Genomic DNA, 15,679 nt, shown 5'->3' on the forward strand with positions numbered 1-15,679 from the left:
TTAGTGCACCCAGGTTTAATCACTGGAGCATATTTTCACACCATTTTGCACTAATTCAATTTTGACCAAATTCCACAGAATCATCTCGACCCTTGCTCTGCCCTGATAGAGATTACTGATACAAAGTTTCTTTCTCAGTTTCACTGGCTTAATACTGTAAGGTTTAAGTATTCATTTCCTTGTAATGGCAAATCTATTTTGATACACTGGAGTACTGCTATCTTGTTTTTCTTGGAAACCAGTGGATAATCTGAGATTTTGAGAGCCATTTCTCAAAACAGGAAATATATCTGGACTGGTCTGATAAAAAATCAATCACATGTTCAATTAAGGGTTAATCAAAGTCATAATGAACCAAGCTAAAGTGGTGTGTGCATGTTGGTTTTAACGAGGCGAGCCTTCCCCACACGCTCTCTGTATGGCCGCTGGAGATAAGCACCCTAACATTTACCTAGCTCTTCACATTTGGTTTAATCAATGAGAAAATCAAAGGATCCTCTTATGGCTCAGCCCAATCTTTAGATTATCCACCAGTGAAAAACTTGATGGGGAATGAAAACACTCTTCTCCAAAGATAATATGGTGGTAGCTAGTCAGCCAGAGTAAATTACCCATAAATACACTATCAAACCAAACAGTGAGCTTTCTGAAAGCTGTCACCACAAAAATGAAAAATATAGCTTGCGAGTGATCATGATAAAATACAGCAGAAATAGAAAAAAAACAGAGCAAGTGGCTTATTATGTTAATGGTAATATAAAATGTATGGTTAAGGAATAATAAATATGCCCTAAAAGACATCAAGTTGGCAAACCTCATTTTCTGAAGAAAAAATACAATAGTACTTCTTACTTACATCACTGACAGAGACACGATGACAGAATCCACATAAGGTGTCCACAAGTTTGAAGAAGTATCTATCCCATCTGGACATCTTGAAGTTTTCAGGAAAATAAATTCACATTGGTTTAAAATCCTCTCACTCCAGGACATATATTAAAATATCTGGATTCTTCTGAATTAAAAGGCATTACAAATTCTTAGTAACTATAAGACCTTTGCCTATGTTTGCTTTTTTCATCCTAAACTGAATACGATTGGCAACGCTGAAGGTTAGTTCCAATTTCCAAGTAATACAGAAACTCTGGGGACATTGTGAGTGTCACTTTGTTTCCATGATTATTGACGAACATCGACTGAATGCCATTGTCATCTTTGGCTTTAACTGTGCCACAAGAAGACCCATTACTAACATAATGGTCAAGCAGCGTTGCTCTTAATTACGATAACAGCTTCCCTCCTGTGCATCCCGGACGTTTACTTTGGCAGGAATTTGTAAAATTGGCTAAGATCAATGCACAAGCACAAGAGAAATCCATACTCCAGTTATAGGCTTGAAAAATTGATGAAGCGTACATGTTGTATTTTCTATTTTCATCTCCCGAGTTATCCTCTCTGGAATAAAACTGATACTCTCAGAGAGGATTCCACGGGGAGAGAACATGCCTTAATTAGTGCAAACAATGCGATTAAATGGTGGTGCCATTAAGGGGGCTGCATAATGATAGCAAATGGAATGGGTTGATTAATACAGAAGTTTCTTTTCTTTGCTTAATGACTTGCCATAATGACAGCACTCTTGTAAACATTGAATCAAATGGGAAGCTGGCACAAGTCCAACTAATGTGTTTTTTCTGTCTGTCAATAAATGGAGTTATTTAATTTCTTGGTTCAAAGATAGTTGGATAATATTAGTGTAGGATGACAATAGCATGAAGTTTTATTCAGAAACTGATATGGCAGAGTTTTCCAATATTATGATATGCCTGAATAACAAATAAGAAAGGCCCTTTGAATATTTAATGCAATTAAAGCAAAATTTCCATTTTATTTATCAACTAGTTACTTTTGTGAAAGAGACAAACGATGAGATATACCTAAAGTAAAGCACAAAAAATTCTGAGTGTTGTCAAAAGATGTTCTAAAAATGGTTCACCTGTTCGACTTAATTAGCAGGCCAATTTTTTAAAAAGTGTGTGTCGAAGCCACAAAGCGTCAGTCAGATATACCATAATTAAAATATTTTTAGCAATGTTCCAGCCAACTGCAAAGAACAATTAGTTGGAACAGAAGAGAATGCTTTAAAAGATAATGTCATCAATCAAAATTAATGTGCTTTGGGTTTCAATAAAACTGATGTTTTATTACACAGAAGACATTGCCTCAGCAAAAACAACCATCAAGGAAATTGTCAGACTTATGTGGTATCTATTTGTTTTCATGACCAGAGAGCTGTGAGAAAATGCAGATTACTCTTTAGTAAGTTTTTCTTTCCAGTAGTATTTCTTTATTATGAGTGCAATTATAAGATAATGCCTATGTTTTTTTTAATCAACCTCAAGTTGCAAGTCATTAATAATTCAATCCCTCTCAAAATTTTCAACAGATTCACCACCCTGAAAACTATACCCCAGCCTACAATTTTGCTCACCAATCATCTCCTATATCCAGCACCTTCACAAATCCCATTTGAGCAGCCAGACATTAGCCATTATCTTGTTTATACCTACATGAACATGGCCGTCAGTGCAAGAAAAAACAAATACAGAGAGATTCAACAAGAGTGCGATAGCATTCAAGGAAATCTATTTGCAAATGGGTCCATTCCAAGTTTCAGACTATCCAAATAGCTGTCCATCTGATGAAAATTAAGTTAAAAGTTGTTTTTCTGATGGGGAAGTTGATGCTTCAAAGGTTGTGTATTCCTAGACATCAAGCATGTACAGCCTGGAGGAAAACATAAGATGATTTTTTTGTCAGATTTGCAAGAAAAATATGCTGGGGAGTAACCCCCCCCCCAATATCATCCATTTTCAAATTCTGCTATATATACTTTTTGTCATAGGGACAAGGTGCAAAACTTATCATATATTTTAATTTTCCCTTTATGAGAAATTTGGCTGAAAATGTGCTCTCAATTTTGAAACTGGAGATAAAGGGAGATAAATACAACCTTTAATGTTCCTCTATAATTTTATTATTATTATTATTATTATTATTATTATTATTATTATTATTATTATTATTATTATTATTGATAAACATTTTGGATTTTAATACCAACACCAACATAACGTTTCTTTTGCCAGGAACAAAGATATATATAGAAGACTGGCATCTTCATTCTGTTAACCTCAAAAGTATCAAGCCTTAGGAACTGTCTCTTCCATTATAACAGATGTTGCAGCTTTTAAAGGACCCACGTTAGTAGGTGGAAGAGATGCAGCGCTTCTAATTGCTGCCAGACAGCATCAAATAAATAGTCCTTTAATCTTGACAAATGACCAGCTGTGTATTAACAGGGTTAAGGCAGAGACAGTCAGCAGGATAGAAGTGCTCTGGGACAAAGGCAATAGATATCAACACCTGCGGCTGACCTGTGTACACTGTCCCGGGCCTGTGTGTGTGTGTGTGTGTGTGTGTGTGTGTGTGTGTGTGTGTGTGTGTGCGTGCGTGCGTTTGTGCGCACCTGCATGCATGTGTATGTGTGTGTGGTGAGAGGCCTCTGGTTATACGTTTTACTCTAGAGAGGACATTTAATATACTAATATTGCACAGTAATTAGATATCAGCATCAATTAAACAATACTTAAGACATTGCCACATGCACATTTGTAATTATGTGAAGAATTTTTCAAATGATGCTCTCAGTGTATGCGTATGTACATGCATGCGTGTGCATGTGTTATTTGGTCTTTTTGGTGTGTGCAAGTACATGAGTTAGACAAATGAAATATATCATACATGAACATAAAAAGAATTAACAAAGAAAAATTGCCTAAGCCATTCCAATACAACATAATAACATATTCCACAAATGCCATAAAAATGTAGATTGCAAGCCAGTTCAGAATGCACGTCTACATTTATCACTCAGATCAAAGTATACTACTCCCAAGGTTCTACAGCAAGATATGCAGGAACATGAAAAGTAACACCATGGGGAAAAATCAATAAAGGGAACTGATGGCTCATGATAATAATCCCAAGTCACTTTTCTTCATGATTGATTACGTAACAAAGACAATTTCTCCCTCTTGTCTGCTCTTGAGTAATAACTCATTTTGGTAAACTCTATTAGGTACCAGTCCATAGTTTTCTTTTGATTAAAACTGAATGCTATTAATTTCCTGATGTTTTAAATAAATATGTAAAAGGAAATGACATTTCTGGTTTTGTTAATTATTGTCCTTCTTTTTCTTGACACTTTAGGATAAAGAAAGTAACACATAAACAGTTATTTAAGAAAAATAACAATCATTAAATGTAAGCTAAAATTTTTCACTTTAAAAACAAAAAGACTGCAAAGTAAAATAAGAAAAAACTTTATTTTTACGATAATGAACTAAAAATTGAGTTCCATGTTTGAATGTATTTGAAATCCTCTTTGTTATTTCATTTAATTTGCAATCACAACTGAGACTCATAATGTACTGAAAATGTGTCACAATGTGAAAATTACGCAGTGATAAAAAATACAAGGAACACATACATAGGAGCACATTATACTTTGATCATGTTAAGCCGGAAGTTGATAGTAATAACTTTTTTTTCCGTCATGTCATAGGTTCACAAAGATTAATATCATGATGTTAGAAAATGTTGACAAGGACACTCAAAAACTCCTGACTCAGAATTTATCTGAAGTGGTAGAATCCTGAACTGCTTGGATACTTATCTCTAACCTCCCACACATTAAAAAAATCCCATTTAGAGCTAAGATTTTATTTTAACAGGAAAATAATTAATGAGAACTTCAACAGTTGGTGTTAAATTGAGTGAAATATTTTATTCAATGAAAGGAGGGGGAAGAAGAGTGGAAAGATAAACTGGGGAATTCTACCTTTGAAGAGTTAAAACTGGTCTTAAATCAAAGCATAAATGGCCAGGAAGACATAACTTAAAAATAATCCCCAAATTCTTAAAAGATAGCATCTGGTCAGTCTGAAGTTCAACACCAGTTCTAAGCTATAAATGACAGTTTTTTCTGGAGTCTTCTATTAGAAATATGTCTTAAGTCCTAATATCAAGGTACCTACTAACCTTATCCATTTCAGTAGAAATGTCTTATTTAATCAACATATTATTTAGGCTATCCTGTCAATTCCAGTCAGCCACTTTTGAACTCTAAGACTCACTGTCACTTCAAACCTTGTCAATTCTAACAATTTTCAAACAATTCCAACAAAGGATATAATTCATAACACAGTCTTGCAAATTTCAGCAGCAGAGTCGATTTAATATCTAGTAGAAAGCTGCATTTCTGTTATGCCTTTTAAGTACAACCCTAATGACGAGCACTCTTCCTGCACGGAGGAATGTGGCACATAAAGCTAAGCACATCGTGAGTCCCAGAGCTTCATCCCAGCACTGCTAATGAATTCTATCCGTTGAGAATACCTGGTAACCAAACACCCAAGTTTAAGAGGGCAATTAATTGAGCACAAAAGTACGCAAGGGCAGTCAACAATAATTTCTGCATTAAGGCAAAAAATTCTTCAGTAAAAGAATCTTCAGGTAGTTCAACAGATCTATTATTCTGGTGTGAAAAGATTTACTCAAGACTTGCAATAAATGAAATCAGACTTTCACCCCTAGGGTCTCCCCCCTCCCCCATTAAACATGCCTTCTCACCCAAAACACACACAAAAAAAATTCACTCATCGATGTTTCAGTTGATTCAGCAATTCTGCCAGCCTCTTCAGTTTGAGCTTTCTTGTCATTTCTCTTAAATCGTTAATTTCCAAACCCTGTCAGCTTTAGATACCTGACCACTGAATTGGCAACAAAAACATCTTTCTTAGTTGTAGGCCTGGTGCAACTTATGCTGGATAGCAAATGAAATTTGCTGATCCATCCATGACTTGGCAACACAGATATCTCTCTTCATGGATGTACTTAAGCATCAACAATGTTTTGCCAATGGCTATAAAAAATTTCATTTTGGTTTAAGTTTGAGAAATATTTTATCCTTTCACCTATGCATCATCCAATCATTTGACTGGCACTATCTAATTGAATGGAACAAATCCCATGGCAGAATGACCTCAATATTACAGTGATAAATCTTAATTTAAACGAACAGAACTAAAAAAGAACATTTCTGAAAAGATCCTGCTCCCAGGGGAGCCATAAGGACCAAGGGGACATTCAGCACGGTTTTAACTAAAACTGTTGTAGCCTAACCAAAGAAAGTACTCAAATGTTTTAAAATTGCACATTCCTTCTATATAATGTCACAGTTAGTTGTTTTGTACAATGAACGAAAGGAGTGGTTATCAGAGGTATGACAACAGAGTGGTTCCTATGGGCCATGGTACTATAGCGCTCCAGTCTACCACATATGCCAGAGCTTACAAACCATCTGCTAAACTGAGCAAGTCATAAAACAGTTCTAATTAACTTTGTGCTGGATGCTCCCAAAGCGAAAGGGCAGGCAACGTACAAATCTCTCCCTGAATGAAAAACGTAGAACACACACCCATAGGGTGTCTCCTCCATGGTGCTGAAGATTGGAGATGACAAAGAAAACTGAAGGTTGTTTTCTCTCCCCACTGGAGACCTCAGTTTGGAGGGGTGGGTCACTGGGTCAGTCAGTTTTCACAAACTGAGGACAGAACAAAAAGGGAAGAGATTCTTAAAATATTAAACTTGCTGCTGAATATTTCTGAAATTCAAGATCCACCTTTTCCCCGTAATCACTGCAGCAAGATTAAAACACGAGAAGACTGATATCAAACTAGTTCTTGAAGATACATGTGTTATTCAAATATGATAATCATTCTGTTACAACCAGAAACAGAAGAGAAAAGGAAAAGACTGAAAAAGTATTTGACTCACTCGAGCAGATATATGTAATTTGAGCCAATCCTTTACTCTGTAACCAACCAATTTCCTTCCCTAATTGAAATATGCAATTTAATTCCATCTCCTTTCAACACTGGCCTGATTTCAACAGAGGCTAAACAACTTCCTTTCCAAATGTGTTTTTTACCAAACAATGCAATGGATACTTTACTAAGGAATGTTGCGATCAGCTATTTCATTGAAGGGGTCAGTGGAAATGGATGGTCTCCTTAGTCCCCCCAAGAGAGGATTAAGTCTAAATGCTGACTTGCATTACAAGTAATTGTTGGCTCCAACCACTTCCTAATAGCATATATATACACACTGTGATTTAAATATATAAAAAAAAACAAATGTAAAGTCATCAAAACTTATAAATCATGTGTTTATTTTATTTAACCTATTTAACCCTCTCCTTTGCACCTGCATAGGACCAAGAAATGGATTGGTTTTTCCGATGCATGTTTTGTTAAACATAGAAGTATAACATACACATTCTCTAACAAGTTAATTAATTACTGTTGACAATGCTTTTAGTGAAAATTAAGTGAGGGATCAATTAAATTTAAAGGTATGGTATACAGAGCTTACATAACATCAATGACTATCACTAATAATGCATTACAAAGAGACCTGAAGATAATGAACTGACAGTTATGGGCCTAACATGGTATAATCTCAACATTTTCCAGGTGTGAAAGTCATAAATTAAAAGTTGAAAGAGTGGAATTTGTAAATATGTTACTGGTACCAGTGCCACATTGGTTGTCAATCACAAGGACTGAGAAAGTTGGCTGAAGTTTGGCAATTATAACATCGTGTCACATTTGACAACGATATTTCCATCAGCTGGTCACAAATACTAACAAACATCCATAAACCATACCTTCTATCATGAATATCCATAAAATATGTACAACACTGGAGCACATCTCAGGTTAAAGGGATTTTTTCTTAGATTGTTTCTTCTCTCTTGTTTTTAATTTTTTTCTTTTTTTTTTACACATCACATATTCCAACCCCAACCCTCCCATGCCTAGGAGCCTATCAAAATCATATTACTGAAAGAAACAACTAAGCATAAAAACCTGAAAACTGAAGCAGGTACAGTCCAAAATGTGTAGAAAGCATGTACATGCGTGCATGTATGTGTACAGCTGGTAATTCTGATTGTATACACCACTTCTTCCCCATCACTGTCATAATCAGGTTACCAGCCATGACATGAGAGCTTGCCATATGTCTGCATGGTTATGTCAAGTAGCAAACATGTACATGTGCCAAGGAGCAGACCTTTTTCTATTTTTCACCTCTTGAATTGATCTCCCAGATCTTCACCAATACAAATTAAAACAAAAAATGAAAATCTATAAGAGCTGTTCTGTCACAGATTAGAATGTTTCATTTAGCATAGGCGTACACATATTATATGACAAACATCGTAAAACCTACCAATAAAATGGATATAAATAAAAATGAATTTTAAATACCCCAAAGAAGGGGTGGGGTGAGGTGTATTACAGGTCCTTTATACCTTTGTACCTTATTAACTAATGTGAAGGTATGTACAGTCACATACACCTCAAATTGTAATTGATTCTTAAAGCACTTCAATAACCAAATGCATTTCAGCAGAGCTGGAGTAAATCAGGCTAAATTGAAACAAATTTCCACACTGGAAATCAGTCAGGAATGATCTACAAGCACTAAATGCACTCTGCTGCCTCAAGTATGTGCCCCAAGTCACCCCCCATTATTGAGAAATCTCAAGTCAGCACTCAGCCAAGTTGATAGTCTTACAGCAGTGAGCTTCCATAAGTGCGATACAATATTTTCCTACATATTTCAGCTTATTCTACATGTTTACAAATTGTACAACCTATCAATTAACCCCCTTAATTCTCAGACAGGTATCATATGTTTATGTGTATTCTAATAATTAAAAGAAACAACAAAACCAAAGGTGCCATATGTTGGTCATTTGGAAAATCCTTAACCAGCACCTTTATATATTAATTTCAGCATTTCTCATTCTATCATAAGACCTAATTTTTTTCACTTGCTCATTTGATTCATTATAAGCATGATTAAACTCAATGTACAAAACAATGCACATGCCCCAAGTACTCACATAGACACCAAGAGGCCAGGATATTTCCCTACAAATCGGGCGTCCGTACGTGTAGTAATATCCATACTTTCCTCGTGGCCGGGCAGAACAGCAGTTGACGCACTTCATCGTTCATTATTCCGTTGTTGAGACAGCCCCCTAGCTATTATAATCCATGGGTTTCACCCCTAAGATGTTGGTCCTTTCCATTTGTATGAACAGAGAAGATATCCATTCCTCAGATAAGAATATGAAATCACAGTTCTTCTTTCTCTTTTGATATTATAGGTTCTTTCCCATCCAAGAGATATAAAATACTAGCATTCCTTTCGCTCTCAATGCAACATATCCCTCATCCTGTTTCTAAGTACAAAATCACTGCACCTCTTATTCAAGGATAATCCCTGGTGAATTAAAGAACACCACATTCCCTCTCAATGTCAGATAGCATATTATCCTTGCAAAGTATGAAATTGCCACACTCACTTCATTTTTAATGGAAACTATATTCCAGAGTGTTTTAAATACTCACCACCCTCCCTTAAATTGTGTTATAAATTTTCAAAACAAACTGCATATCCAGTCCATAACCCATGTAACGTTCTTTCGCTCCCTAACTTCCCTTACTCCAGTCCAAAACTACAATAACTCCATGCGGTGTGTGTCACCACTAGAAATACTACAAACTGCCCCAGGCAAGCGTTCCAGTCAACTCTGTTGTCACTCTGTGGTCAGATTGGTGGTCAACACAGAAACTGGCCTATAGTGGTCAAGCCGAGTCTCACCAGGTCAACGCTGGCCATGTGACTGCCCCACTGCCCTGTGTCCACTCCCCCTTCCTGCTCAGTCCTAGCCCGCCACACTAAACAAACAGCACGTGTGGAGAATGTGTGTGTGTACACCCAGAGTGTGTACACTGTGTTAAACCACAGCTTAAGTATCCTCACTCACTCACTAAGCTTGCTGCATGCATGACACCGACACCACACGGCTGTAAGTCAGAATTAAGTTAATTCCGCCACTCTCTCTACTGTCCATGTTAAATTTACAAGGTATACTTTAAGAAAGGCGCTTTGGACTCTCCCTCAGGTCAGCTGTTCTCTGTTGCTCATCAATGTGTTGAGATCATAAATCCCTGTGAGTCTTCAGCATGACACCACTGGATAGTTATGAATAAGCAAGCACATGAAAGTCCTGTCTGCATGTGTCGAGATATACTGTACCAATCAGTGGGGCAGTTCTGCTTGGATTGCCCCTTTACCTCTTTTCTGGCCGTTCCTTTAAATACAGCACTATTCCTTGTAAACTGGCTGATTAAAGACCACAGAATAATCTGTCAATTTAATGCACAATCATACTTATGGAGCACTCTAGCCTTGTTCAGAATGGAGCATAGCATAGAGGTCCAGGTCCTTGTATGTGTAGGAGGGTGCTATCTCTTGTATCCCTTCCTTTATTCTATTTATGCTGGTGTATCAGATGCTAGATCGGCCTGGGCCACTCACAGTGGGCAGTGGACTTGGGTTAACCCTGTAGTACACTATGGTATTGTTCAAGTCAAAACACCCTGAAGTTAAGAGGCTGGAGTATTTTTTCCTTGTGTCTCCATGATGTAGGTTCATGTGTTATCCCTGTTTATGATAGAATTTTTATGTCCAAATACAACAAGGAGTCTGATGTATTTTGTCTCCTTTTATTATCTAGTGATATTTTTTTTTAACTACCACTTCTGTTCTGATCATTTTCTTTTAATAAATAAATTCCATAACCCCTTCTTCATCTTTAACATTCTAAAGATTTAAAAGCAAACAAAAATAGACTTTCTGTTCCCTTTCTTCCTTTTTCAATATATCATTGAAACTGGTAAATAACACAAATTGTTTGCTAAAGTTTATGTTATTTGATCTGTAGCATCCTTTAACAAAAAGTTTAATGAACTAGAATGAGTGACACTAACATGGGTGGAGAGAGAAAATGGCAGGAAGGAAAATGTCTACATAAACACCCTAGTTTTCTTTCTCAAATGTCAACCAAATTGGGTTATATTGTTGAAAAATTATGCTGCTGAATGCTGTTTTTAATTTTTTTAATGAGATGGACTTTGCTACTCCTTATTCCATACTTCCCATTTTTTTTTCAAGTTGCGGTGACATAATTTGAACTCAGTTGCATCACATAATGTAAAATACATGCAGAAAACAATTAATGCTAAGTAAAGTCAAGGTATATGGTCAAAAGTTCATTAGTTTCCATGGGTGACAATTTGAATCAGACCAAGACCCAGTATTTACAAATTTTCAAGCAATCTTTGTTTCAGCAGCTATCCATTTTCTCCACTTTGTTTAAGGTTTTTAAATAGGGGTAAAGTTAACCCCCCTCTTCCTCTCAGCGTCCATGAGTTTGCACTGGCTTTAGATGAGCTTGTGTACACCTGACCTTCTTTTAACAAACACCTAAATGAGATGCCGTCCCAATATGGTCTGGTTTACTCAACAGCACCAGTTAAAGCCAGCTGCATTTTAGCTTTTAACAAAACATACCTTACATAATCTTCCTTTGAAGTTTTATACAGAGATAAAGGTGCTGTATATATGTTAATGCTAATGCTTCCCAATGAGGAAACTGATCTATGCATGTTTTTATTCTAAAAAATTGAATTTTTCTTTTCAACTTTCTTAAATTACTAGTCCTTTAAGACAAACTCAATACTAAGGAATCCATGTATTTTGTATTTAAAAAGAAATAAATTTCTTTCTGTTTACTGCCAAAAAAAGGCAATTTATTCCACAAACACATGCCCCAAACACAAATTCACCGATAAAAAGCTACTATTTGCCTAAATCATTCATATTACTATCCATTGGGACTGATAAGTTAAACATCACTGAAGCGCGGTTTTCCAGTGACTTCCCATCCAACAATCTTGCCATTTGATCTCCCAGCACCTTACGCCATTGTTACCCCACGCTTCAGTGGCCGACTACGCTTTGTGGCAGAGAATTTCCGCTGCCTTTTCCCCCCATTCACACATTCTTTCTCCCATTCACAAGTCAGCATAGTCAGAGTCCCTGTGTTTGCCATCACGGTAACTTTTGCCAGTGAAATTTAATCACCCTTCCTTTTTGTTATTCTTTCCATATGAATGCTGTGAATTAGTTACCATAACAAGCATTTCCCAACTGCATTTGTAAGAAGGCCTTGATTCTTCAACTAGCATATAGGTGACTGTAAACATTTAGGGAAGAAAAGAGAGTTGGGGGGTAAAAGAAGGCGGAGGAGCCTGCCAATAGAAATATATATATATATATTCTTCTTACACAAGTAAATCTGATGATAAACAATTAAAAAGGAAACTGATTCCTTGACCTTGGCTCTCTTATGTGATTACAAATATTAAGGAGGGGTGGAGTCCAATCTTAAGGATTAAATATCATAAATAAACTACCGGCAGATTCCTTCTGAAGGCACTTTTAGTAGTATTGTTTAGATTAATTGGACTTTATGTTAAAACTGATAGAAGAAAAATAGCCCAAATAAGGCAGGTCCAAGTATGGTCTTTAAATCTCAACCCTCACTTTATCAAATATATACACATAAAAATTCTAGAACAGATACACTGGCATCAAAGTTACATGTATTTTTTTCTATTGGGGGTTTTGTTTGTCCTAATTTAGAAAAAAACAAGCATACAAAAATGCAAAGAAAGGTCTAACCACTAAATCATTAGGGCAGGTTACTTACAAAAGTCAACAGCTGCTGTGATTAGAATGACATAATGCTAGATCAATTAAACAAGACAGAAAAAATTCCTGAATAATACTTTCAAAGGCATTCTGTGACAAATGAAACAAAGCCAATAAAACTTCCAGTCACAGTGCACCTCAGCTGTATCAGGAGCAACCAGATTGTGCCCAGCCAGGCACAGCTATCGCAATTCGGTCTACATACCCTCCAAACAGTACAAGGTGTTGACTGTGCATATAATTAAAGTAGTTAATTCACACTGAAGCTGTTAACAACATTTATTATACTGATTTACCATAATGCACCACTGTTATATTGTCATATCTGAACATTTTTTTTTTGACAAAATCAGCTGGTGCAAATGTTATACAGTAAATGTAGTGGATGCCAAATCAGGAATCTGTCTTATAGTATGTTGGCAGCAGATCTGTATGAATTACCACTATTACTACTGCAACACACCTTTGTATAATGTCCACTAAACATCTTGTTATGCAAGTTGACAACTTTATCAGGACATCATGACAATGCAATGAAAAAAAAATACAATATCCAATAACATTTATGACAAAATGCAAGTCCTATATATATATGTATGTATGTATACAAATCTGTAAAGAATGTTACGTTATCGCCAAAACATAATATGAAGGTCATTACATAAAACAAAAAAGTGAACATGTATACAAATTGCCTCTGAGATACACATATCTTGTATAATATTTGCATTCAACTGTTTCATACCATTTTTTAAGTCTGTTGAATTATTTCCACATTGGAGAGTTCTATAGTATAAAACCTTGAACAAACAAGTCAAGTCAAATTTATGCAAGCAAATTCTACTCAAAATAAGTGTCACTGACATGTTCATTTTTTTAATGACCCTGCACCTAAAATAAAACCCCATGATGCAGAAACAGAAATGTGTCTTATACTTTACGGGATCCTAACAAGTCACAGCCTGTTGACTTACCAAATCTTCACACCTTCCAAGTTCTGCTCCAGCACGGCCGATAGGAGAACACTGCAATGACAAGGAGAAAGGGTTACATGGGGGCCTCGTAAAACCAGTTTCTACAATGTCAAGTATTGCCAACTAACCACAATGTTAAAAGGTGAATTCACTCTAGGAAAAATAAGAGTGGTTGAATTGCTGGGTGTCTAACTTTATCAGCAGCCTGCTTCGCTAAAAAATTTAAGCCTGAAAATTGGTCTAGTTTTTAGACCAAAATTTGACTCTATTCTATGCAAAATATATCAATAGTGGTTCCATTAAGTGAAACATTGCAAGTGTTTATTAACAAAAAAAAAAAAAATTAAAAAAAAATAATAAAGACATGGTTAATGTTGCAGACCAAGGATTACTTTATTCATGAAAACTACAAATTTTGGACTTAAAGTTTAGACTATTTTGGGGCTTAAATTCACATATAGGATAGACCCCAGTTGGTTTATGTAGTTACAGATGCAGACCCCTGGACTAGGCAGCCCATCTTCTCCACATGGAACTACTCTCAACACCTAGCCATCCTAATGCTGGACCAACAACAGTTTACCCTTAATTTTCCAGTGTGAACACGCCTTCTATCACCTAACCACAGCATTAATTCCACTATTTGGCAGTGATTAACTACATTCACGCCAGGTTGCACACAGGCGGTTCACATGTCAAAAACCACATAATAATTCTACTAATGCTATTTGGCAAATGGTGAACCTTACAAGCTATGGTGATTTTTAAAACTGCTGCATTTACTGTTAGATCACATATTGTAATGAAATGCTATCAAATTTATCACCATGATCTTTTTGATTCATGTGGCTTATTATTTAACCACATCAGCCACAAAGTGGCAAAAGTTAGCTTTTCTTTTGAAGTAAATTAAATTAAGGCCTCCCGAGAAAATTCCCCAAGCTATAAACTAAAAAAGGCATTTATAAAAAGACATTTTACATAGTACCTCATTTTTTCTCATTTTTTCACTCAAATACAGGACGGCAAGGGAAAAAATCAACATTTCATGTATGTATGGCAATTTATGGGTATTTTGGCCAAGGAACAATGATCTAGCTTAAAATGAATTAGCAATAACATCTCTCAAGACTGAACATGAACCAAAAAGGAACAGAGTAAACAGTTGACCATAAACTTTTACAAAAATAAAATTTGAAAATCTATAATTGTGTCCAAAACTGTAGCTGCAACAGGTGTTTTAAGTCATGAACCAAGTGCTATTTTAGTGAAAATAGACACCAAACAAACAAACTAGATTCCTATCAATAAGACTAGTAAGCTGTACCATAAAAGACTAAAATTTCAGTAAAAACTATCCTATCAAAGCTGGCCTGTCTAATATTGACTTTGGGGTAAAGTAAAACTGCTGTTTTAATGTTGACTTTTAACAGCCCTGTGCAAAGCTCAGTGTCAAGGCCAAGATTTATCAATGGGAAAAGCCATAACATTTCTCATTTTTTTCTCACCATGAAAGACTTTGGCACTTGCATTCCTATGAATTAACTTTGAGAGGTGTAAGTAAGATAAATTGCACTTGATTAAAAATATGCTATTTTTCCTCTGGGTAAATAATTTTAGAATAGGCAAAATTTCCATTTAAAACAAGATGCAAAAATAACAATGGCAATTTCAAGTGCCTCAAAGATGCTTTGAACTATGCAATGAGCCTTACAATTTAATATCTTGTAACTTTTGCCCTGTTTGCTAAGGGAACGGCACTTAAAATTAGCTTTTGAGAAAGATTGCAAGGTCTGAACCTCAGGGTACTCACCTACCTCAACTACCAGTAACTTGACAAGTCCACTAGTTCAACAAGGTGTAAAAAAAAACTAACAATGAATTTCACATGCTGCTTTCCATCAAATGGCCATGAACATACCCAAAGGAATCATGTTTGAAAGGTC

At 35.9% G+C, this 15,679-nt stretch overlaps 1 protein-coding gene across 7 annotated transcripts in view; it reads right to left on the bottom strand.

The window, feature by feature from the left end:
• Positions 1-15,679, bottom strand: part of LOC106176690 (tensin-3) — a 117,937-nt gene that overhangs the window by 99,898 nt on the left and 2,360 nt on the right. For 6 of the 7 annotated variants that reach the window (XM_087006949.1, XM_087006952.1, XM_087006950.1 and 3 more), the window contains exon 2: positions 13,734-13,784. In XM_087006949.1, coding sequence (XP_086863075.1) covers positions 13,734-13,784 — 51 coding nt within the window. Of the gene's footprint in view, positions 1-9,037; positions 9,929-13,733; positions 13,785-15,679 lie in introns of those variants that run through there. The other variant, XM_013559179.3, reaches the window with a different exon arrangement.

The sequence above is a fragment of the Lingula anatina genome, chromosome 2 (assembly GCF_051362555.1).
Source record: "Lingula anatina isolate TDL-2025a chromosome 2, LinAna3.0, whole genome shotgun sequence".
NCBI classification, from domain to species: domain Eukaryota; kingdom Metazoa; phylum Brachiopoda; class Lingulata; order Lingulida; family Lingulidae; genus Lingula; species Lingula anatina.